Source organism: Epinephelus lanceolatus, chromosome 1, assembly GCF_041903045.1.
Source record: "Epinephelus lanceolatus isolate andai-2023 chromosome 1, ASM4190304v1, whole genome shotgun sequence".
In the NCBI taxonomy this organism is placed as follows: Eukaryota; Metazoa; Chordata; class Actinopteri; order Perciformes; family Serranidae; genus Epinephelus; species Epinephelus lanceolatus.
This window is the reverse complement of record NC_135734.1, coordinates 53,492,247-53,515,859: the sequence shown is the minus strand read 5'-3', so window position 1 is coordinate 53,515,859 and position 23,613 is coordinate 53,492,247. Positions and strand designations below refer to the sequence as shown.

Genomic DNA, 23,613 nt, shown 5'->3' with positions numbered 1-23,613 from the left:
ACGGCAGGAGGGGAGAGGACAGGGGACACGGCAGGAGGGGACAGGACAGGAGGGGAGAGGACAGGGGACACGGCAGGAGGGGAGAGGACAGGAGGAGACAGGGCAGGAGGGGAGAGGACAGGGGACACGGCAGGAGGGGAGAGGACAGGGGACACGGCAGGAGGGGAGAGGACAGGAGGAGACAGGGCAGGAGGGGAGAGGACAGGGGACACGGCAGGAGGGGAGAGGACAGGAGGAGACAGGGCAGGAGGGGAGAGGACAGGGGACACGGCAGGAGGGGACAGGGCAGGAGGGAGAGGACATGAAGAGACAGGGCAGGAGGGAGAGGACAGGAGAAGACAGGGCAGGAGGCAGAGGACAGGAGGAGACTGGGCAGGAGGCAGAGGACAGGAGGGAGAGGACAGGGCAGGAGGGAGAAGACAGGGGACACGGCAGGAGGGGACAGGGCAGGAGGGAGAGGACAGGAGGAGACAGGGCAGGAGGGAGAGGACAGGAGACAGGGCAGGAGGGAGAGGACAGGAGACAGGGCAGGAGGGAGAGGACAGGAGACAGGGCAGGAGGGGAGAGGACAGGAGGAGACAGGGCAGGAGGGAGAGGACAGGAGACAGGGCAGGAGGGAAGAGGACAAGAGGAGACAGGGCAGGAGGGAGAGGACAGGAGACAGGGCAGGAGGGGAGAGGACAGGGGACATAGCAGGAGGGAACAGGGCAGGAGGGGAGAGGGCAGGAGGGGAGAGGACAGGAAGAGACAGGGCAGGAGAGGAGAGGACAGGGGACACGGCAGGAGGGGAGAGGACAGGGGACAGGAGGGGAGGGGGCTGGAGACAGGGCAGGAAGGGAGAGGACAGGAGGAGACGGGACAGGAGGAGACAGGACAGGAGGAGAGAGGACAGGAGGAGACAGGACAGGAGGGGAGAGGACAGGAGGAGACAGGGCAGGAGGAGAGAGGACAGGAGGAGACAGGACAGGAGGGGAGAGGACAAGAGGAGACAGGGCAGGAAGGGAGAGGACAGGAGGGGAGAGGACAAGAGGAGACAGGGCAGGAGGAGAGAGGACAGGAGGAGACAGGACAGGAGGGGAGAGGACAAGAGGAGACAGGGCAGGAAGGGAGAGGACAGGAGGAGACAGGACAGGAGGGGAGAGGACAAGAGGAGACAGTGCAGGAGGGGAGAGGACAGGAGGAGACAGGGCAGGAGGGGAGAGAACAAGAGGAGACAGTGCAGGAGGGGAGAAGACAAGAGGAGACAGGGCAGGACGGGAGAGGACAGGAGGAGACAGGACAGGAGGAGACAGGGCAGGACGGGAGAGGACAGGAGGAGACAGGGCAGGAGGAGACAGGGCAGGAGGGAGAGGACAAGAGGAGACAGGACAGGAGGAGACAGGACAGGAGGGGAGAGGACAAGAGGATACAGGGCAGAAGGGGAGAGAACAAGAGGAGACAGGGCAGGAAGGGAGAGGACAGGAGGAGACAGGACAGGAGAGGAGAGGACAAGAGGAGACAGGGCAGGAGGAGACAGGGCAGGAGGGAGAGGACAGGAGACAGGGCAGGAGGGGAGAGGACAAGAGGAGACAGGACAGGAGGAGAGAGGACAAGAGGAGACAGGGCAGGAGAGGAGAGGACAGGAGGGGAGAGGACAGGAGGAGACAGGACAGGAGGGGAGAGGACAGGAGGAGACAGGGCAGGAGGGGAGAGGACAGGGGACACGGCAGGAGGGAGAGGACAGGAGGAGACAGGGCAGGAGGGAGAGGACAGGAGGAGACAGGACAGGAGGGGAGCGGACAAGAGGAGACAGGACAGGAGGGCAGAGGACAGAAAGAGACAGGGCAGGAGGGGAGAGGACAGGAGGAGACAGGAGGGGAGAGGACAGGGGACAGGACAGGAGGGGAGAGGACAGGAGGAGACAGGACAGGAGGGGAGAGGACAGGAAAAGACAGGGCAGGAGGGGAGGGGGCTGGAGACAGGGCAGGAAGGGAGAGGGCAGGAGGAGACAGGAGGGGAGAGGACAGGGGACAGGACAGGAGGGGAGAGGACAAGAGGAGACAGGACAGGAGGAGACAGGGCAGGAGGAGACAGGACAGGAGGGGAGAGGGCTGGAGACAGGGCAGGAAGGGGGAGGACGGGACAGGACAGGAGACAGGGCAGGAGGGGAGAGGACAGGGGACAGGACAGGAGGGGAGGGGGCTGGAGACAGGGCAGGAAGGGAGAGGACAGGGGACAGGACAGGAGGGGAGGGGGCTGGAGACAGGGCAGGAGGGAGAGGACAAGAGGAGACAGGGCAGGAGGAAGAGGACAGGAGACAGGGCAGGAGGGGAGGGGGCTGGAGACAGGGCAGGAAGGGAGAGGACAAGAGGAGACAGGGCAGGAGGAAGAGGACAGGAGACAGGGCAGGAGGGGAGAGGACAGGGGACAGGACAGGAGGGGAGGGGGCTGGAGACAGGGCAGGAAGGGAGAGGACAAGAGGAGACAGGGCAGGAGGAAGAGGACAGGAGACAGGGCAGGAGGGGAGAGGACAGGAGGAGACAGGGCAGGAGGGAGAGCACAGGAGACAGGGCAGGAGGGAAGAGGACAAGAGGAGACAGGGCAGGAGGGAGAGGACAGGAGGGAGAGGACAGGAGGGGAGAGGACAGGAGGGGAGAGGACAGGAGGAGACAGGGCAGGAGGAGACAGGGCAGGAGGGGAGAGAACAAGAGGAGACAGGGCAGGAGGGGAGAGGACAGGGGACACGGCAGGAGGGGACAGGACAGGAGGGGAGAGGACAGGGGACACGGCAGGAGGGGAGAGGACAGGAGGAGACAGGGCAGGAGGGGAGAGGACAGGAGGGGAGAGGACAGGGGACACGGCAGGAGGGGAGAGGACAGGAGGAGACAGGGCAGGAGGGGAGAGGACAGGGGACACGGCAGGAGGGGAGAGGACAGGGGACACGGCAGGAGGGGAGAGGACAGGAGGAGACAGGGCAGGAGGGAGAGGACAGGAGACAGGGCAGGAGGGGAGAGGACAGGAGGAGACAGGGCAGGAGGGAGAGGACAGGAGACAGGGCAGGAGGGAAGAGGACAAGAGGAGACAGGGCAGGAGGGGAGAGGACAGGGGACATAGCAGGAGGGAACAGGGCAGGAGGGGAGAGGGCAGGAGGGGAGAGGACAGGAAGAGACAGGGCAGGAGAGGAGAGGACAGGGGACACGGCAGGAGGGGAGAGGACAGGGGACAGGAGGGGAGGGGGCTGGAGACAGGGCAGGAAGGGAGAGGACAGGAGGAGACGGGACAGGAGGAGACAGGACAGGAGGAGAGAGGACAGGAGGAGACAGGACAGGAGGGGAGAGGACAGGAGGAGACAGGGCAGGAGGAGAGAGGACAGGAGGAGACAGGACAGGAGGGGAGAGGACAAGAGGAGACAGGGCAGGAAGGGAGAGGACAGGAGGGGAGAGGACAAGAGGAGACAGGGCAGGAGGAGAGAGGACAGGAGGAGACAGGACAGGAGGGGAGAGGACAAGAGGAGACAGGGCAGGAAGGGAGAGGACAGGAGGAGACAGGACAGGAGGGGAGAGGACAAGAGGAGACAGTGCAGGAGGGGAGAGGACAGGAGGAGACAGTGCAGGAGGGGAGAAGACAAGAGGAGACAGGGCAGGACGGGAGAGGACAGGAGGAGACAGGACAGGAGGAGACAGGGCAGGACGGGAGAGGACAGGAGGAGACAGGGCAGGAGGGGAGAGAACAAGAAGAGACAGTGCAGGAGGGGAGAAGACAAGAGGAGACAGGGCAGGACGGGAGAGGACAGGAGGAGACAGGACAGGAGGAGACAGGGCAGGACGGGAGAGGACAGGAGGAGACAGGGCAGGAGGAGACAGGGCAGGAGGGAGAGGACAAGAGGAGACAGGACAGGAGGAGACAGGACAGGAGGGGAGAGGACAAGAGGAGACAGGACAGGAGGATACAGGGCAGAAGGGGAGAGAACAAGAGGAGACAGGGCAGGAAGGGAGAGGACAGGAGGAGACAGGACAGGAGAGGAGAGGACAGGAGGAGACAGGGCAGGAGGGAGAGGACAAGAGGAGACAGGGCAGGAGGAGACAGGGCAGGAGGGAGAGGACAGGAGACAGGGCAGGAGGGGAGAGGACAAGAGGAGACAGGACAGGAGGAGAGAGGACAAGAGGAGACAGGGCAGGAGAGGAGAGGACAGGAGGGGAGAGGACAGGAGGAGACAGGACAGGAGGGGAGAGGACAGGAGGAGACAGGGCAGGAGGGGAGAGGACAGGGGACACGGCAGGAGGGAGAGGACAGGAGGAGACAGGGCAGGAGGGAGAGGACAGGAGGAGACAGGACAGGAGGGGAGCGGACAAGAGGAGACAGGACAGGAGGGCAGAGGACAGAAAGAGACAGGGCAGGAGGGGAGAGGACAGGAGGAGACAGGAGGGGAGAGGACAGGGGACAGGACAGGAGGGGAGAGGACAGGAGGAGACAGGACAGGAGGGGAGAGGACAGGAAAAGACAGGGCAGGAGGGGAGGGGGCTGGAGACAGGGCAGGAAGGGAGAGGGCAGGAGGAGACAGGAGGGGAGAGGACAGGGGACAGGACAGGAGGGGAGAGGACAAGAGGAGACAGGACAGGAGGAGACAGGGCAGGAGGAGACAGGACAGGAGGGGAGAGGGCTGGAGACAGGGCAGGAAGGGAGAGGACGGGACAGGACAGGAGACAGGGCAGGAGGGGAGAGGACAGGGGACAGGACAGGAGGGGAGGGGGCTGGAGACAGGGCAGGAAGGGAGAGGACAGGGGACAGGACAGGAGGGGAGGGGGCTGGAGACAGGGCAGGAGGGAGAGGACAAGAGGAGACAGGGCAGGAGGAAGAGGACAGGAGACAGGGCAGGAGGGGAGGGGGCTGGAGACAGGGCAGGAAGGGAGAGGACAAGAGGAGACAGGGCAGGAGGAAGAGGACAGGAGACAGGGCAGGAGGGGAGAGGACAGGGGACAGGACAGGAGGGGAGGGGGCTGGAGACAGGGCAGGAAGGGAGAGGACAAGAGGAGACAGGGCAGGAGGAAGAGGACAGGAGACAGGGCAGGAGGGGAGAGGACAGGAGGAGACAGGGCAGGAGGGAGAGCACAGGAGACAGGGCAGGAGGGAAGAGGACAAGAGGAGACAGGGCAGGAGGGAGAGGACATGAGGGAGAGGACAGGAGGAGACAGGGCAGGAGGGAGAGGACAGGAGGAGACAGGACAGGAGGGGAGAGGACAGGAAGAGACAGGGCAGGAGGGGAGAGGACAAGGGACACGGCAGGAGGGGAGAGGACAGGGGACAGGACAGGAGGGGAGAGGACAAGAGGAGACAGGGCAGGAGGAAGAGGACAGGAGACAGGGCAGGAGGGGAGAGGACAGGGGACAGGACAGGAGGGGAGGGGGCTGGAGACAGGGCAGGAAGGGAGAGGACAAGAGGAGACAGGGCAGGAGGAAGAGGACAGGAGACAGGGCAGGAGGGGAGAGGACAGGAGGAGACAGGGCAGGAGGGAGAGCACAGGAGACAGGGCAGGATGGAAGAGGACAAGAGGAGACAGGGCAGGAGGGAGAGGACATGAGGGAGAGGACAGGAGGAGACAGGGCAGGAGGGAGAGGACAGGAGGAGACAGGACAGGAGGGGAGAGGACAGGAAGAGACAGGGCAGGAGGGGAGAGGACAGGAAGAGACAGGGCAGGAGGGGAGAGGACAAGGGACACGGCAGGAGGGGAGAGGACAGGGGACAGGACAGGAGGGGAGGGGGTTGGAGACAGGGCAGGAAGGGAGAGGACAGGGGACAGGACAGGAGGGGAGAGGACAAGAGGAGACAGGACAGGAGGAGACAGGGCAGGAGGGAGAGGACAGGAGACAGGGCAGGAGGGGAGAGGACAGAAGGAGACAGGGCAGGAGGGAGAGGACAGGAGACAGGGCAGGAGGGAAGAGGACAAGAGGAGACAGGGCAGGAGGGGAGAGGACAGGGGACACGGCAGGAGGGAGAGGACAGGAGGAGACAGGGCAGGAGGGAGAGGACAGGAGGAGACAGGACAGGAGGGGAGAGGACAAGAGGAGACAGGACAGGAGGGAGAGGACAGGAGGAGACAGGACAGGAGGGCAGAGGACAGAAAGAGACAGGGCAGGAGGGGAGAGGACAGGAGGAGACAGGAGGGGAGAGGACAGGGGAGAGGACAGGAAGGGAGAGGACAGGAGGAGACAGGAGGGGAGGGGGCTGGAGACAGGGCAGGAAGGGAGAGGACAGGAGGAGACAGGAGGGGAGAGGACAGGGGACAGGACAGGAGGGGAGAGGACAGGAAGAGACAGGGCAGGAGGGGAGGGGGCTGGAGACAGGGCAGGAAGGGAGAGGACAGGAGGAGACAGGAGGGGAGAGGACAGGGGACAGGACAGGAGGGAAGAGGACAAGAGGAGACAGGACAGGAGGAGACAGGACAGGAGGAGAGAGGACAGGAGGAGACAGGGCAGGAAGGGAGAGGACGGGACAGGACAGGAGACAGGGCAGGAGGGGAGAGGACAGGGGACAGGACAGGAGGGGAGGGGGCTGGAGACAGGGCAGGAAGGGAGAGGACAGGGGACAGGACAGGAGGGGAGAGGACAAGAGGAGACAGGACAGGAGGAGACAGGGCAGGAGAGAGAGGACAGGAGACAGGGCAGGAGGGGAGAGGACAGAAGGAGACAGGGCAGGAGGGAGAGGACAGGAGACAGGGCAGGAGGGAAGAGGACAAGAGGAGACAGGGCAGGAGGGGAGAGGACAGGGGACACGGCAGGAGGGAGAGGACAGGAGGAGACAGGGCAGGAGGGAGAGGACAGGAGGAGACAGGACAGGAGGGGAGAGGACAAGAGGAGACAGGACAGGAGGGAGAGGACAGGAGGAGACAGGACAGGAGGGCAGAGGACAGAAAGAGACAGGGCAGGAGGGGAGGGGGCTGGAGACAGGGCAGGAGGGGAGAGGACAGGGGACAGGACAGGAGGGGAGAGGACAAGAGGAGACAGGACAGGAGGAGACAGGGCAGGAGGGAGAGGACAGGAGGAGACAGGACAGGAGGGGAGAGGACAAGAGGAGACAGGACAGGAGGGAGAGGACAGGAGGAGACAGGACAGGAGGGCAGAGGACAGAAAGAGACAGGGCAGGAGGGGAGGGGGCTGGAGACAGGGCAGGAGGGGAGAGGACAGGGGACAGGACAGGAGGGGAGAGGACAGGAGGAGACAGGACAGGAGGGGAGAGGACAGGAGGAGACAGGGCAGGAAGGGAGAGGACGGGACAGGACAGGAGACAGGGCAGGAGGGGAGAGGACAGGGGACAGGACAGGAGGGGAGGGGGCTGGAGACAGGGCAGGAAGGGAGAAGACAGGAGACAGGACAGGAGGGGAGAGGACAGACCTTTATTTATTCTCTTTTAATATAAAGACAAACTTTAAACTTAATTTTTTAACTATATCAAATTATTCAAAGTGACTTATTAATATTAATTACATGATTTCTTCTAATAGTAATGAGTTATTATTTTAACAACGTCAATTAAATTATATATATGATGATGATGATGATGTGTATGTTTGATGTGTTTTAACATCTGTCTGTTTCTACAGGCCAGAAACGCTGAGAAGGCCATGTGAGTATTCTCTGTATTTATTCTGTCTCTGTGTAGCAGCTATCTCAGTGTAGCAGCTGCCTCTGTGTAGCAGCTGTCTCTGTGTAGCAGCTGTCTCAGTGTAGCAGCTATCTCTGTGTAGCAGCTGCCTCTGTGTAGCAGCTGTCTCTGTGTAGCAGCTATCTCAGTGTAGCAGCTATCTCTGTGTAGCAGCTGCCTCTGTGTAGCAGCTGTCTCTGTGTAGCAGCTATCTCTGTGTAGCAGCTGCCTCTGTGTAGCAGCTGTCTCAGTGTAGCAGCTATCTCTGTGTAGCAGCTGTCTCTGTGTAGCAGCTATCTCAGTGTAGCAGCTGCCTCTGTGTAGCAGCTGTCTCTGTGTAGCAGCTGTCTCAGTGTAGCAGCTATCTCTGTGTAGCAGCTGTCTCAGTGTAGCAGCTATCTCTGTGTAGCAGCTGCCTCTGTGTAGCAGCTGTCTCTGTGTAGCAGCTATCTCTGTGTAGCAGCTATCTCTGTGTAGCAGCTGCCTCTGTGTAGCAGCTGTCTCTGTGTAGCAGCTATCTCTGTGTAGCAGCTGCCTCTGTGTAGCAGCTGTCTCTGTGTAGCAGCTATCTCAGTGTAGCAGCTATCTCTGTGTAGCAGCTGCCTCTGTGTAGCAGCTATCTCAGTGTAGCAGCTATCTCTGTGTAGCAGCTGCCTCTGTGTAGCAGCTGCCTCTGTGTAGCAGCTATCTCTGTGTAGCAGCTATCTCAGTGTAGCAGCTATCTCTGTGTAGCAGCTGCCTCTGTGTAGCAGCTGTCTCTGTGTAGCAGCTATCTCAGTGTAGCAGCTATCTCTGTGTAGCAGCTGCCTCTGTGTAGCAGCTGTCTCTGTGTAGCAGCTATCTCTGTGTAGCAGCTGCCTCTGTGTAGCAGCTGTCTCAGTGTAGCAGCTATCTCTGTGTAGCAGCTGTCTCTGTGTAGCAGCTATCTCAGTGTAGCAGCTGCCTCTGTGTAGCAGCTGTCTCTGTGTAGCAGCTGTCTCAGTGTAGCAGCTATCTCTGTGTAGCAGCTGTCTCTGTGTAGCAGCTATCTCAGTGTAGCAGCTATCTCTGTGTAGCAGCTGCCTCTGTGTAGCAGCTGCCTCTGTGTAGCAGCTGTCTCTGTGTAGCAGCTATCTCAGTGTAGCAGCTATCTCTGTGTAGCAGCTGCCTCTGTGTAGCAGCTGTCTCTGTGTAGCAGCTATCTCTGTGTAGCAGCTGCCTCTGTGTAGCAGCTGTCTCAGTGTAGCAGCTATCTCTGTGTAGCAGCTGTCTCTGTGTAGCAGCTATCTCTGTGTAGCAGCTGTCTCTGTGTAGCAGCTGTCTCAGTGTAGCAGCTATCTCTGTGTAGCAGCTGTCTCTGTGTAGCAGCTATCTCAGTGTAGCAGCTGCCTCTGTGTAGCAGCTGTCTCTGTGTAGCAGCTGTCTCTGTGTAGCAGCTATCTCTGTGTAGCAGCTGTCTCAGTGTAGCAGCTGCCTCTGTGTAGCAGCTGTCTCAGTGTAGCAGCTATCTCTGTGTAGCAGCTGTCTCTGTGTAGCAGCTGTCTCAGTGTAGCAGCTATCTCTGTGTAGCAGCTGTCTCAGTGTAGCAGCTGTCTCTGTGTAGCAGCTGTCTCAGTGTAGCAGCTGCCTCTGTGTAGCAGCTGTCTCCTTGTAGCAGCTGCCTCTGTGTAGCAGCTGTCTCTGTGTAGCAGCTGTCTCTGTGTAGCAGCTGCCTCTGTGTAGCAGCTGTCTCCTTGTAGCAGCTGTCTCTGTGTAGCAGCTGTCTCTGTGTAGCAGCTGCCTCTGTGTAGCACCTGCCTTTGTGTAGCAGCTGTCTCTGTGTAGCAGCAGCCTCTGTGTAGCAGCTGTCTTTGTGTAGCAGCTGTCTCTGTGTAGCAGCTGTCTCTGTGTAGCAGCTGCCTCTGTGTAGCAGCTGCCTCTGTGTAGCACCTGCCTTTGTGTAGCAGCTATCTCTGTGTAGCAGCTGTCTTTGTGTAGCAGCTATCTCTGTGTAGCAGCTGTCTCTGTGTAGCAGCTGCCTCTGTGTAGCAGCTGTCTTTGTGTAACAGCTGTCTCTGTGTAGCAGCTGCCTTTGTGTAGCAGCTGCCTCTGTGTAGCAGCTGTCTCTGTGTAGCAGCTGTCTCTGTGTAACAGCTGCGTTTGTGTAGCAGCTGTCTCTGTGTAGCAGCTGTCTCAGTGTAGCAGCTATCTCTGTGTAGCAGCTGTCTCTGTGTAGCAGCTATCTCAGTGTAGCAGCTGCCTCTGTGTAGCAGCTGTCTCTGTGTAGCAGCTGTCTCTGTGTAGCAGCTATCTCTGTGTAGCAGCTGTCTCAGTGTAGCAGCTGCCTCTGTGTAGCAGCTGTCTCAGTGTAGCAGCTATCTCTGTGTAGCAGCTGTCTCTGTGTAGCAGCTGTCTCAGTGTAGCAGCTATCTCTGTGTAGCAGCTGTCTCAGTGTAGCAGCTGTCTCTGTGTAGCAGCTGTCTCAGTGTAGCAGCTGCCTCTGTGTAGCAGCTGTCTCCTTGTAGCAGCTGCCTCTGTGTAGCAGCTGTCTCTGTGTAGCAGCTGTCTCTGTGTAGCAGCTGCCTCTGTGTAGCAGCTGTCTCCTTGTAGCAGCTGTCTCTGTGTAGCAGCTGTCTCTGTGTAGCAGCTGCCTCTGTGTAGCACCTGCCTTTGTGTAGCAGCTGTCTCTGTGTAGCAGCAGCCTCTGTGTAGCAGCTGTCTTTGTGTAGCAGCTGTCTCTGTGTAGCAGCTGTCTCTGTGTAGCAGCTGCCTCTGTGTAGCAGCTGCCTCTGTGTAGCACCTGCCTTTGTGTAGCAGCTATCTCTGTGTAGCAGCTGTCTTTGTGTAGCAGCTATCTCTGTGTAGCAGCTGTCTCTGTGTAGCAGCTGCCTCTGTGTAGCAGCTGTCTTTGTGTAACAGCTGTCTCTGTGTAGCAGCTGCCTTTGTGTAGCAGCTGCCTCTGTGTAGCAGCTGTCTCTGTGTAGCAGCTGTCTCTGTGTAACAGCTGCGTTTGTGTAGCAGCTGTCTCTGTGTAGCAGCTGCCTCTGTGTAGCAGCTGTCAGCTGTTGCTGAGTTCGAACCATCAGATGTTTTAAATAAGTTTTCTGATGATCGATCGATCGATTGATCATCTGGAGGTTATCACTGATGTAACCTGAGCTCTACTCACTTTGTTTGGACATAAAATACTGTCACATCAGCTGCTGGTCCTGATTCTGACCTCTACTGGTTATACTGGTTCTCCTGTGTTAACTGTGTCTCTCTGCTCTGTCTTGCAGGACGGCTCTGGCTCGGTTCAGACAGGCTCAGCTGGAGGAGGGAAAAGTCAAGGTCAGGTTCTGATATGTGTCTACTTCGGCGTGAACTGAGCTCCTCCTGTCTCTGCTCCTGTCTTTTCTCCTGTCTCTGCTCACACCTGGACCATACAAACAGTCTGTAGAGGTCTGAATCATCAGTCCATGTCACTGTGATAAATGTATAGTGATTAATGAGTTTTCTGCATTTTCAGCTGAGGATGAAAAAAGTTTTCAGTCTGCCCATCTGTGACACCGACGAGCTGCAGACACCTCACAGACTGAACTGTGGGCAGATGTAATGTGCTCTGAGAGGACATATTAAGACCTGAGTCAAACACTTCACATGCAGATATCCTGCTGATTGAAGGACATCACACATGTTAGGTCTGCAGTGTTTGCTCTGCTGTGACTTTGGTGTCCTGAGACAGCGGTCTCCTGTCCTCTGTCAGATAATGTCCTGCTCTAGTTTGGAGAACGTGAGACAGTGTCTCCTGTCCTCTGTCAGATAATGTCCCGCTCTAGCAGGGTACCCGCGGATCCTTGAAAAGTCTTAAAAAGTTTTAAATTCATGTATCTAAAAGTAAGGCCTGAAAATGTTTTAAATTCATTAGAAATGTCTTAAATTGGTTTTAAATTCATTCGGTAGCACATACACAATGAATGGGTTCGTCGGCGGAGGTCTGCGCTTTGCGCGCACTGTGTGAAAAGGGCTTAACGGCGTGCGCTGGCCACCTGGCACTCAATATGCTGCTGTAGTGGTTTGTTTTCCAGACATGTGAGTATCTTTGAGCAGTGGAAGTTATTATTTATGACTTTTTACTTGTCGGCAGTGATTTGTTTTTCACAGAGCTCTACGTGCGAGCATTTTACTTGCGTTTGCGACTAAAAATAGTTTTGTGCCAGCAAAATAAATCATTCAGCACGCTGTGCAAGTACAGATTTCAACCAGCAGCAGAAACGAAAGGTGAATCATACAGGTTGTGGGTTGAATGGGGGTCACAGACAGGAATACGGTGGTCAAATAGCCTACGGCGGCTCTGCGGCGCAAAATAACGGCTTACCGGCGGCGACAGAGAAATCCGACCCCAGGTCCAGTAGCCTAATTTCCTCTTTTGTTGGTGTCATGACTGCCGTTCACATTTCTCTCTGTGGCAGGTAACGGTCCACAAACCTCACCACACTGAAGGGACTGTTCTTTACTTATGAAGGGACTGTTCTTTACTTGTCAGGGGAGGAGGGTGGCTGGTTGATTTTTATTTTATTTATTTATTTTATTTTGATGCCCTCTATGTTAATCACTTATTGATGCTGTTTTTGAAGTATGAATAAGTCAATAAGTAATTTATTCCATTGAAATATCATTGATGTATTATAGAAAAGTGATTTATCTTTTTATAAATGACAAAAGGCACATCTGCCTCATTTTTGCTGTGGTATCCTGATACTACTCAGAACCATGATACTTGCGCTGGTATCGTACCGTGGGATCCAGTTTTGGTACCGTGACAACACTAGATGTCACAACCATTCCATTTGGAGTTGCGCAGTGAAGCGGCTCGGGTGCCGCTTAAAAAAGTGTTCCCCCACTTCTAATTTTACAAATTAAGCACTGGTTATAGTACAGCGGGATCCCCCAACCATCGCTTATATTTATAGTTTTTTCGGTCTTAAATTCCATTCAAGGTGGCATTAAAAAGGTCTTAAAAAGTCTTAAATTTAACTTACTGAAACCTGCAGATACCCTGTCTAGTTTGGAGAACGTGAGACAGTGTCTCCTGTCCTCTGTCAGATAATGTCCTGCTCTAGTTTGGAGCTCTGTCTCTGGATGGTGGCCTGTGAGGTCAGCCCTCACGATTGTAAGATTTTATTCTCATATGACTCAGCTGTAAATCACACGTGTCATGTTCAAGTCCTCCTTCTGTGGTAAAACATCCAAAATAAGTCCAGACGTTTGATTTATACACAGACGGTCTCTGACATCACTGTGCAGGAGCCACAACTTTGACCTCAGGCTGGGACCTCATTAAGTTATAGACATGATGTCCACCTGTGTTCACCTGTCTAATGATGTCCACCTGTGTTCACCTGTCTGATGATGTCCACCTGTATTCACCTGTCTGATGATGTCCACCTGTGTTCACCTGTCTGATGATGTCCACCTGTATTCACCTGTCTGATGATGTCCACCTGTATTCACCTGTCTGATGATGTCCACCTGTATTCACCTGTCTGATGATGTCCACCTGTGTTCACCTGTCTGATGATGTCCACCTGTGTTCACCTGTCTGATGATGTCCACCTGTATTCACCTGTCTGATGATGTCCACCTGTGTTCACCTGTCTGATGATGTCCACCTGTATTCGCCTGTCTGATGATGTCCACCTGTGTTCACCTGTCTGATGATGTCCACCTGTATTCACCTGTCTGATGATGTCCACCTGTGTTCGCCTGTCTGATGATGTCCATCTGTGTTCACCTGTCTAATGATGTCCACCTGTCTTCACCTGTCTGATGATGTCCACCTGTGTTCACCTGTCTGCAGGAGAGGAGACCTTTTCTGGCGTCAGAGTGCAGTGAACTTCCTAAAGCTGAAAAATGGAGACGACAGGTACAAACTCACCTGTTTATTTATTTATTTACGTATGTACAGTTAGGTCCATAATTATTTGGACAATGATACAGTTGTCATCATTTTGGCTCTGTACACCACCACAATGGGTTTTAAATGAAACAATGAATACCTGCTTAAAGTGCAGACTCTCAGCTTTCATTTAAGGCTTTTTTCAAAAATGTAGTATGAACCGTGTAGGAATGACAACCATTTCTTCACACAGTCCCCCAACTTTAAGGGCTCATAAGTATTTGGACAAACTAACATAATCATCAATTAAACAGTCAGTTTTAATACTTGGTTGCAAATCCTTTACAGTCAATGACTGCCTGAAGTGTTGGACACATAAGCATCATCAGATGCTGGGCTTCTTCCCTGGTGATGCTCTGCCAGCCCTTTACTGCAGCCGTCTGCACTTCCTGCTTGTGTTTTGGGTGTTTTGCCCTCAGTTTTGGCTTCAGCAAGAGAAACGCATGCTCAATTGGATTCAGGTCAGATGATATGACTTGGCCATTGCAGAACATTCCACTTCTTTGCCTTAAAAATGTCTTTGGTTGCTTTTGCAGTATGCTTCAGGTCATTGTCCAACTGCACTGTGAAGCATCGTCCAATGAGTTTTGAAGCATTTGGTTGAATCTGAGCAGATAATGTAGCCCCAAACACTTCAGCTTTCATCCTGCTGCTCTTGTAAGCAAGACAAGACTTCACTAGAATAAATACAGAGGGTTTATCACAAGATGCAAACCATTGGTTAGCCTTAAAAATGGAAGGCCAGATTAGAGTTTGTCAAAAACCATCTAAAAAGCCTGTACAGTTGTGGAACAGCATACTATGGCCAGATAAAACAAAGATCAACTACCAGAATGATGGGAAGACAAGAGAAGGAAGAAGGGAAGGAACTGCTCATGATCTAAAGCACACCACCTCATCAGTGAAGCATGGTGGAGGTACTGTTATGTCATGGCCATGTATGGCTGCCAGTGGAACTGGTTCTCTTGTATTTATTGATGATGTGACTGCTGATAAGAGCAGCAGGATGAAAGCTGAAGTGTTTGGGGCACCATTATCTGCTCAGATTCAACCAAATGCTTCAAAACTCATTGGACGATGCTTCACAGTGCAGTTGGACAATGACCTGAAGCATACTGCAAAAGCAACCAAAGACATTTTTAAGGCAAAGAAGTGGAATGTTCTGCAATGGCCAAGTCATATCATCTGACCTGAATCCAACTGAGCATGCGTTTCTCTTGCTGAAGCCAAAACTGAGGGCAAAACACCCAAAACACAAGCAGGAAGTGCAGACGGCTGCAGTAAAGGGCTGGCAGAGCATCACCAGGGAAGAAACCCAGCATCTGATGATGCCTATGTGTCCAACACTTCAGGCAGTCATTGACTGTAAAGGATTTGCAAACAAGTATTAAAACTGACTGTTTAATTGATGATTATGTTAGTTTGTCCAAATATTTATGAGCCCTTAAAGTTGGGGGACTGTGTGAAGAAATGGTTGTCATTCCTACACGGTTCATACTACATTTTTGAAAAAAGCCTTAAATGAAAGCTGAGAGTCTGCACTTTAAGCAGGTATTCATTGTTTCATTTAAAACCCATTGTGGTGGTGTACAGAGCCAAAATGACGACAACTGTATCATTGTCCAAATAATTATGGACCTAACTGTATGTATTTATTTGGATCCCCATCAGTCAGCACCAAGGTAGCAGCGACTCTTTCTGAGGTCCACACAAGCAAACAGGACTTCATAGAGTTAAACAAATATATCATTCAACAGTTCGGGGCAAAAAGAAACAAAATAAACCACAAACACGAAAACTACAAACAAATAAAAACAAACAAACAAAACTGTAATCCAGTGTGAGAGAATAAAAGATGAGGAGAGTTTCACATTAAGGTTGGTACAGTCAGTTGCGTGTTAGTGATGAGCTGCTGCTCTCAGCCATCAAGTGTCTCTTTAACAACAGCTGCACTTACTGCATGTGTGATGTCTGATGGCAAACCATCCCATAATTTCACTCCTCTGCATTTGTTTTTGAAACAGAGCAGAAAAAAAACATGGTGTCCTTGTCCTTCACCAACAGGCGACTGGAGGTTGTTTGCTTCCTGATGATGTCAGCTCTTCTGTTACAGGTCAGGATGAGCCGTGCAGCACGGTTCTGGGCTAACTGTAGTTTGTCTCGGTCTTTACTTGATGCACGCGAGCACACTGCAGGTCAGTGATGTAAACAAGTCAGAACTAGTGATTGAACAACGTGTGAGAAACATTCCCGTGGTAAGAATTTAGCACATCTCTTAATAACTGCCAGACCAGATCTGTTGTGACCACATCAGTCTGCTGTCTGATATCACCCCAAGGAGTTTGGTCTCCTCTTCCTTTTCCACAGACACTTCCTGTACCAACAGGTTAAACTGTGGTTTAAGTCTTAAAGATGATCCAAATACTTTTTGTTTTTGATAAATTATGAACTAACTTATTTCACCATGCCCACGTTGCAACAGATTGTAATTCCCTGTCCAAAGCACGAGACAGTTCTTGAATAGATGCTTCTGGTAAACACAGTGTTCAGCAGCAGCAGCAGCATACAGAACTGCTCTGGTTCAATGAAGGACAAGAAGAAGATCACTGGTGAAGATAGAGAACAGTAATAGTCTTAAACAGCTTCCCTGTGGTACACCACAGTCTAACTCATTCACATTTAAAAACCCACCATTATAAAATACATCCTGATAAGACAGATAAATAAGTGTGGAACCAGCACATGGAACATTTTACTTTATCCAGCAACACTATAGTGTACACCACATCAAGAGCTGCACTAACATCCCATAATACTGCTCCCAGGTTTTATTGTCACTATCTTTAAGGCGGTCATCTCTCATCTGTGTTCATGCTGTCATCTGTGTTCATGCTGCTCCAGTTGTGTGAAAATCAGTAGTTAAATTATTTTCTTTAAACTATCTTTTCCAGCAGTTTGCTGAGAACAATCAGCTCCACTTCCTGTAGTATTACCTGTAGCTGCTCTGTCAGCCAATCAGAAAGTTTTATGTTTTTCATACTACATTACCCAAGAGCCTAAGCTCCTGTTGCCATAGTGACAAAGCCAGTCAGATAGCTGCTGTATATAAACAGTGCACATAACAGAGTGTAAAGGTCTGTGATTGGCTGTGTCAGTGAAGTGCATCCTGGGAGTTGTAGTTGATATTTTCAAACAGCGTCTGATGTTTCTGTTTGTTTCAGATCATCAGTGAGATTTCAAAGAAAGTCGCTCAGATCCAGAACGGTGAGTTTTTTTCTACCCCCACCGGGCCTCTGTGGTTCTATCAACTGATGAAGGGTCAGAAGATGAGGGACCGGCTCAGTCCTCTCATCAGCCTCATTTGGGGCTGGTCCAAGACAAGCCTGAGTCACCCCTAACTATAAGAGCCAGCCCTAGCTATAAGAGACAGCCCTAACTATGAGTCAGTCCTAACAATAAGAGTCAGCTCTAACAATAAGAGTCAGCTCTGACAATAAGAGTCAGCCCTAACTATAACTTAGTCCTAACTATAAGAGTCAGCCGTAACTATACAAGTCAGCCCTAACTATAAGACTGAGCCCTAACTATAATTTAGTCTTAACTATAAGAGTCAGCTGTAACTATACAAGTCAGCCCTAACTATAAGAGTGAGCCCTAACTATAAGAGGCAATACTAACTATAAGAGTCAGCTCTAACAATAAGAGTCAGTCCTAACTATAAGAGTCAGTCCTAACTATAATAGTCAGTCCTAACTTTAAGAGGCAATACTAACTATAAGAGTCAGCTCTAACAATAAGAGTCAGCCCTAACAATAAGAGTCAGCCCTAACTATAAGAGTCAGTCCTAACTATAATAGTCAGTCCTAACTTTAAGAGGCAATACTAACTATAAGAGTCAGCTCTAACAATAAGAGTCAGCCCTAACAATAAGAGTCAGTCCTAACTATGAGTCAGTCCTAACAATAAGAGTCAGTCCTAACTATAAGAGGCAATACTAACTATAAGAGTCAGCTCTAACAATAAGAGTCAGTCCTAACAATAAGAGTCAGTCCTACCTATAAGAGTCAGTCCTAACTATGAGTCAGTCCTAACTGTAAGAGTCAGTCCTAACAATAAGAGTCAGTCCTACCTATAAGAGTCAGTCCTAACTATGAGTCAGTCCTAACTGTAAGAGTCAGTCCTAACTATAAGAGGCAGTACTCACTGTAAGAGCCAGCCCTAACTATACAAGTCAGCCCTAACTATAAGTCAGCCCTAACTATGAGTCAGCCCTAACTTTAAGAGTCAGCCCTAACTATAAGAGCCAGCCCTAACTATAACTTAGTCCTAACTATAAGAGTCAGCCGTAACTATACAAGTCAGCCCTAACTATAAGACTGAGCCCTAACTATAATTTAGTCCTAACTATAAGAGTCAGCTGTAACTATACAAGTCAGTCCTAACTATAAGAGTGAGCCCTAACTATAACTTAGTCCTAACTATACAAGTCAGCCCTAACTATAACTTAGTCCTAACAATAAGTCAGCCCTAATTATACAAGTCAGCCCTAACTATAAGAGTCAGCCCTAACTATAAGAGTCAGTCCTAACTATAAGAGTCAGCCCTAACTATAAGAGTCAGTCCTAACTATAAGAGGCAATACTAACTATAAGAGTCAGCTCTAACAATAAGAGTCAGCCCTAACTATAAGAGTCAGTCCTAACTGTAAGAGTCAGTCCTAACTGTAAGAGTCAGTCCTAACTTTAAGAGGCAATACTAACTATAAGAGTCAGCTCTAACAATAAGAGTCAGCCCTAACAATAAGAGTCAGTCCTAACTATGAGTCAGTCCTAACAATAAGAGTCAGTCCTAACTATAAGAGGCAATACTAACTATAAGAGTCAGCTCTAACAATAAGAGTCAGCCGTACAATAAGAGTCAGTCCTACCTATAAGAGTCAGTCCTAACTATGAGTCAGTCCTAACTGTAAGAGTCAGTCCTAACAATAAGAGTCAGTCCTACCTATAAGAGTCAGTCCTAACTATGAGTCAGTCCTAACTGTAAGAGTCAGTCCTAACTATAAGAGGCAGTACTCACTGTAAGAGCCAGCCCTAACTATACAAGTCAGCCCTAACTATAAGTCAGCCCTAACTATGAGTCAGCCCTAACTTTAAGAGTCAGCCCTAACTATAAGAGCCAGCCCTAACTATAACTTAGTCCTAACTATAAGAGTCAGCCGTAACTATACAAGTCAGCCCTAACTATAAGACTGAGCCCTAACTATAATTTAGTCCTAACTATAAGAGTCAGCTGTAACTATACAAGTCAGCCCTAACTATAAGAGTCAGCCCTAACTATAACTTAGTCCTAACAATAAGTCAGCCCTAACTATACAAGTCAGCCCTAACTATAAGAGTCAGTCCTATCTATAAGAGTCAGCCCTAACTATAAGAGTCAGTCCTAACTATAAGAGTCAGCCCTAACTATAACTTAGTCCTAACTATGAGTCAGCCCTAACTATACGAGTCAGCCCTATCTATAAGAGTCAGCCCTAACTATAACTTAGTCCTAACTATAAGAGTCAGTCCTATCTATAAGAGTCAGTCCTATCAATAACTTTGTCCTGACTATAAGAGTCAGTCCTAACTATAAATTAGTCCTGACTATGAGTCAGCCCTAACTATAAGAGTCAGCCCTAACTATAACTTAGTCCTAACTATACAAGTCAGCCCTAACTATAACTTAGTCCTAACTATAAGTCAGCCCTAACTATACAAGTCAGCCCTAACTATAAGAGTCAGTCCTATCTATAAGAGTCAGCCCTAACTATAAGAGTCAGCCCTAACTATAACTTAGTCCTAACTATGAGTCAGCCCTAACTATAAGAGTCAGTCCTATCTATAAGAGTCAGTCCTATCTATAACTTTGTCCTGACTGTAAGAGTCAGTCCTAACAATAAATTAGTCCTGACTATGAGTCAGCCCTAACTATAAGAGTCAGCCCTAACTATAACTTAGTCCTAACTATACAAGTCAGCCCTAACTATAAGAGTCAGTCCTAACTATAAGAGTCAGCCCTAACTATAACTTAGTCCTAACTATGAGTCAGCCCTAACTATACAAGTCAGCCCTAACTATAAGAGTCAGTCCTATCTATAAGAGTCAGCCCTAACTATAACTTAGTCCTAACTATAAGAGTCAGCCCTAACTATAAGACTCAGTCCTATCTATAACTTAGTCCTAACTATAAGAGTCAGCCCTAACTATAAGAGTCAGTCCTATCTATAACTTAGTCCTAACTATAAGAGTCAGCCCTAACTATAAGAGTCAGCCCTATCTATAACTTAGTCCTAACAATAAGAGTCAGCCTTAACTATAAGAGTCAGTCCTAACTATAAGAGTCAGCCCTAACTATAAGAGTCAGTCCTATCTATAACTTAGTCCTAACTATAAGAGTCAGTCCTAACTATAAGAGTCAGTCCTATCTATAACTTAGTCCTAACAATAAGAGTCAGCCTTAACTATAAGAGTCAGTCCTAACTATAAGAGTCAGCCCTAACTATAAGAGTCAGTCCTATCTATAACTTAGTCCTAACTATAAGAGTCAGTCCTATCTATAACTTAGTCCTAACTATAAGAGTCAGCCTTAACTATAAGAGTCAGTCCTATCTATAACTTAGTCCTAACTATAAGAGTCAGCCCTAACTATAAATTAGTCCTGACTATGAGTCAGCCCTAACTATAAGAGTCAGTCTCAACTAAAAGATTCAGTCCTGACTATAAGAGCCAGCCGTGACTAAAAGAGTCAGCCCTAATAATAAGAGTCAGCCTTAACTATAAGAGTCAGTCCTATCTATAACTTAGTCCTAACTATAAGAGTCAGCCCTAACTATAAATTAGTCCTGACTATGAGTCAGCCCTAACTATAAGAGTCAGTCTCAACTAAAAGATTCAGTCCTGACTATAAGAGCCAGCCATGACTAAAAGAGTCAGCCCTAATAATAAGAGTCAGCCCTAACTATATAAGAGTCAGCCCTATCTACAAGAGCCAGCCCTAACTATAATGGCCAGTCCTAACTACAAAGGTCAATCCTAATTATAATGGCCAGTCCTAACTATAAGTCAGTCCTAACTCTAAGTGTCAGCCCTAACTATAAGAGTCAGTCCTAACTATAAGAGTCAGTCCTAACTATATAAGAGTCAGTCCTAACTATAAGGGTCAGTCCTATTAGAATCCGTCCTAACTATAAGAGTCAGCCCTAACTATAAGAGCCAGCCCTAACTATATAAGAGTCAGTCCTAACTATAAGTCAGTCCTAACTATTAGAATCCGTCCTAACTATAAGAGTCAGCCCTAACTATATAAGAGTCAGTCCTAACTATAAGTCAGTTCTAACTATTAGAATCCATCCTAACTATAAGAGTTAGTCTTAACTATAAGAGTTAGTCCTTACTAAAAGTCTGTGAAGTTTGTTTTATCCTATAGTTAAAAGACAAATCTGATCACATATCATGCAGAGGGTTCTTTAACGTGTCAGAGGTCATCCAGAAAAACTTCATCTTCAGACAGTTTGTGAGAACAAGAACTTCAGTTTGTGTGAGTTTAACTTCAGGAAGGTTTTTATGTCCTCCAGATGTCTGAAGTTTAGTGAACTGATGAGTTTCGTCTGATGGACAGCTAGATCTGAGTTATATCTGCAGAACAGGTGAGGTTTACAGAGAGAATTCTGATGATGGCACCCAAGGGAAACATTTATAAAGTGAACTGAAGTGGTCCGAGTACAGAACCCTGAGGAACCCCGAAACTGACTGTAGTATGATTCATCCGGAACACGAAGGAACTGAAATCAGTCAGTTTTGTCTTTGTCTTTGTGTCTGTCTCTATTTGTCTCTGTCACTGTCTCTGTCTCTGACCTGTCACTGTCTCTGACCTGTCTCTGTCTGTGTCTGTGTCTCTGTCACTACCTGTCTCTGTCCTGTCTCTGTCTCTGACCTGTCTCTGTCACTATCTCTGTCTCTTTCACTGTCATTGTCTCTGTCTCTGTCACTATCTCTGTCTCTTTCACTGTCTCTGACCTGTCTCTGTCACTACCTGTCTCTGTCCTGTCTCTGTCTCTGACCTGTCTCTGTCACTATCTCTGTCTCTTTCACTGTCATTGTCTCTGCCTCTGACCTGTCTCTGTCTCTTTCACTGTCTCTGTCTCTGACCTGTCTCTGTCTCTGTCACTATCTCTGTCTCTGTCACTGTCATTGTCTCTGCCTCTGACCTGTCTCTGTCTCTGTGACTATCTCTGTCTCTTTCACTGTCATTGTCTCTGCCTCTGACCTGTCTCTGTCTCTGTCACTATCTCTGTCTCTGTCACTATCTCTGTCTCTTTCACTGTCATTGTCTCTTTCACTGTCTCTGTCTCTGACCTGTCAATGTCACTGTCTCTGTCTCTGACCTGTCTCTGTCTCAGCTGGTCTCGGGGAGTTTAAGATTCGGGATCTAAATGATGAGATCAACAAGCTGCTGAGAGAAAAAGGACACTGGGAGGTCCGGATCAAAGAACTGGGGGGACCAGACTACGCGGTAAACATTTGATGTTTGGGAGGTGTTATTGATTATGTGTTGTTGATCATATGTTATTGAAGACTTATTGATGATGTGAGTTACTGATGATATACTTAGGATGTGAGATATTTATGATGGGAGTTATTGATGATGTGAGATATTGAAAATGTGAAATATTGATGATGTGGTTGTGTGCTGCAGCGAGTTGGACCAAAGATGTTGGACCACGAGGGGAAGGAGGTTCCAGGAAATCGAGGATATAAATACTTTGGAGCAGCCAGAGACCTTCCTGGAGTCAGAGAGCTGTTTGAGAAGGAGCGTATGTAAAATCTGTCTTTACTTCCTGTTTGACATCAAACCAGCCATCACTGTACCATCATCTGATTGGTCTTCTCTGATCATGTGACTGCTAGCTGCCCCAGCACAGAGGAAGACCAGGGCAGAACTGATGAAGGAAGTGGACGCAGAGTATTACGGCTACAGGGATGAAGACGACGGAGTGCTGCTTCCTCTGGAGGCGCAGTATGAGAAACAAGGTCAGATTATTTTATCATGTAGTGAGATGATTTTTTGTGCGTGTGGTCAGATTATTTTATTTAGTCAGATTATTTTATCATGTGGTCAGATTATTTTATGATGTGTGTGGTCAGATTATTTTATCATGTAGTCAGATTATTTCATCAAGTGGTCAGATTATTTTATCATGTGATCATTATTTTATCATGTGGTTAGATTATTTTATGTGTGGTCAGATTATTGTATCATGTGTGGTCAAATTATTTTATCATGTAGTCAGATTATTTCATCATGTGTGTGGTAGGGCTGCCACTAACGATTATTTTCATTGTCGACTAATCTATCGATTATTTCTTTGATTAGTCGACTAATCATTTCATGAAAAATGTCGGTCTGTCTTGCCCAAACCCCAAAATTACGCCATCTAATGTCTTGTTTCATACTCACGCCAAAGGGTTTCAGTTCACCGTCATGGGAGAGTGTGTAAAGCTGCTAATATCTGAACGTAAGGAGCTGCAGTAAGAGTATTTTGGGGTACTTTTATAGTACTTTTACATGAAAAATGACTCAAACCGATTAGTCGACTACTAAAATAGTCACCGATTATTTTAATAGTCGATTAGTCATCGATAAGTCGACTAATCGTGGCAGCCCTAGTGTGTGGTCAGATTATTTTTTCATGTAGTCAGATTATTTTATCATGTAGTCAGATTATTTTATCATGTGTGGTCAGATTATTTTGTCATGTGGTCAGATTATGGCCCAATTCCAATCCGGCCCCTAAAGACTCAAGCCCTGAACCCTCGTTGACTTAACTGACGTCAGCTGTAAGTGATTGAGTGTGAGAGTCTGAAAGGGCTCCAGATGCTACAAATAGGAATGGGACAGCACTTATCCCCCTCTCTACAAAATGTTGTTGACACTGGCAGCTCTGGGCGTGATCATTTACCAGTTATTGTCAGCATATATTCCACACACAAACAATATATATCTATATATATCTATAGATAGATAGATCTATACATATATATATATACATATATATATATATA

General features: G+C 49.6%; 1 protein-coding gene across 1 annotated transcript in view; it reads left to right on the top strand.

Annotated features, from left to right (window-relative positions):
• isy1 (ISY1 spliceosome associated protein) overlaps positions 1 to 23,613 on the top strand; it is a 31,237-nt gene that overhangs the window by 1,730 nt on the left and 5,894 nt on the right. The window contains exons 3-9 of the mRNA XM_078172118.1: positions 7,577 to 7,599; positions 10,854 to 10,905; positions 13,415 to 13,480; positions 16,735 to 16,777; positions 21,951 to 22,063; positions 22,247 to 22,364; positions 22,459 to 22,581. Coding sequence (XP_078028244.1) covers positions 7,577 to 7,599; positions 10,854 to 10,905; positions 13,415 to 13,480; positions 16,735 to 16,777; positions 21,951 to 22,063; positions 22,247 to 22,364; positions 22,459 to 22,581 — 538 coding nt within the window. The remainder of the gene's footprint in view (positions 1 to 7,576; positions 7,600 to 10,853; positions 10,906 to 13,414; positions 13,481 to 16,734; positions 16,778 to 21,950; positions 22,064 to 22,246; positions 22,365 to 22,458; positions 22,582 to 23,613) is intronic.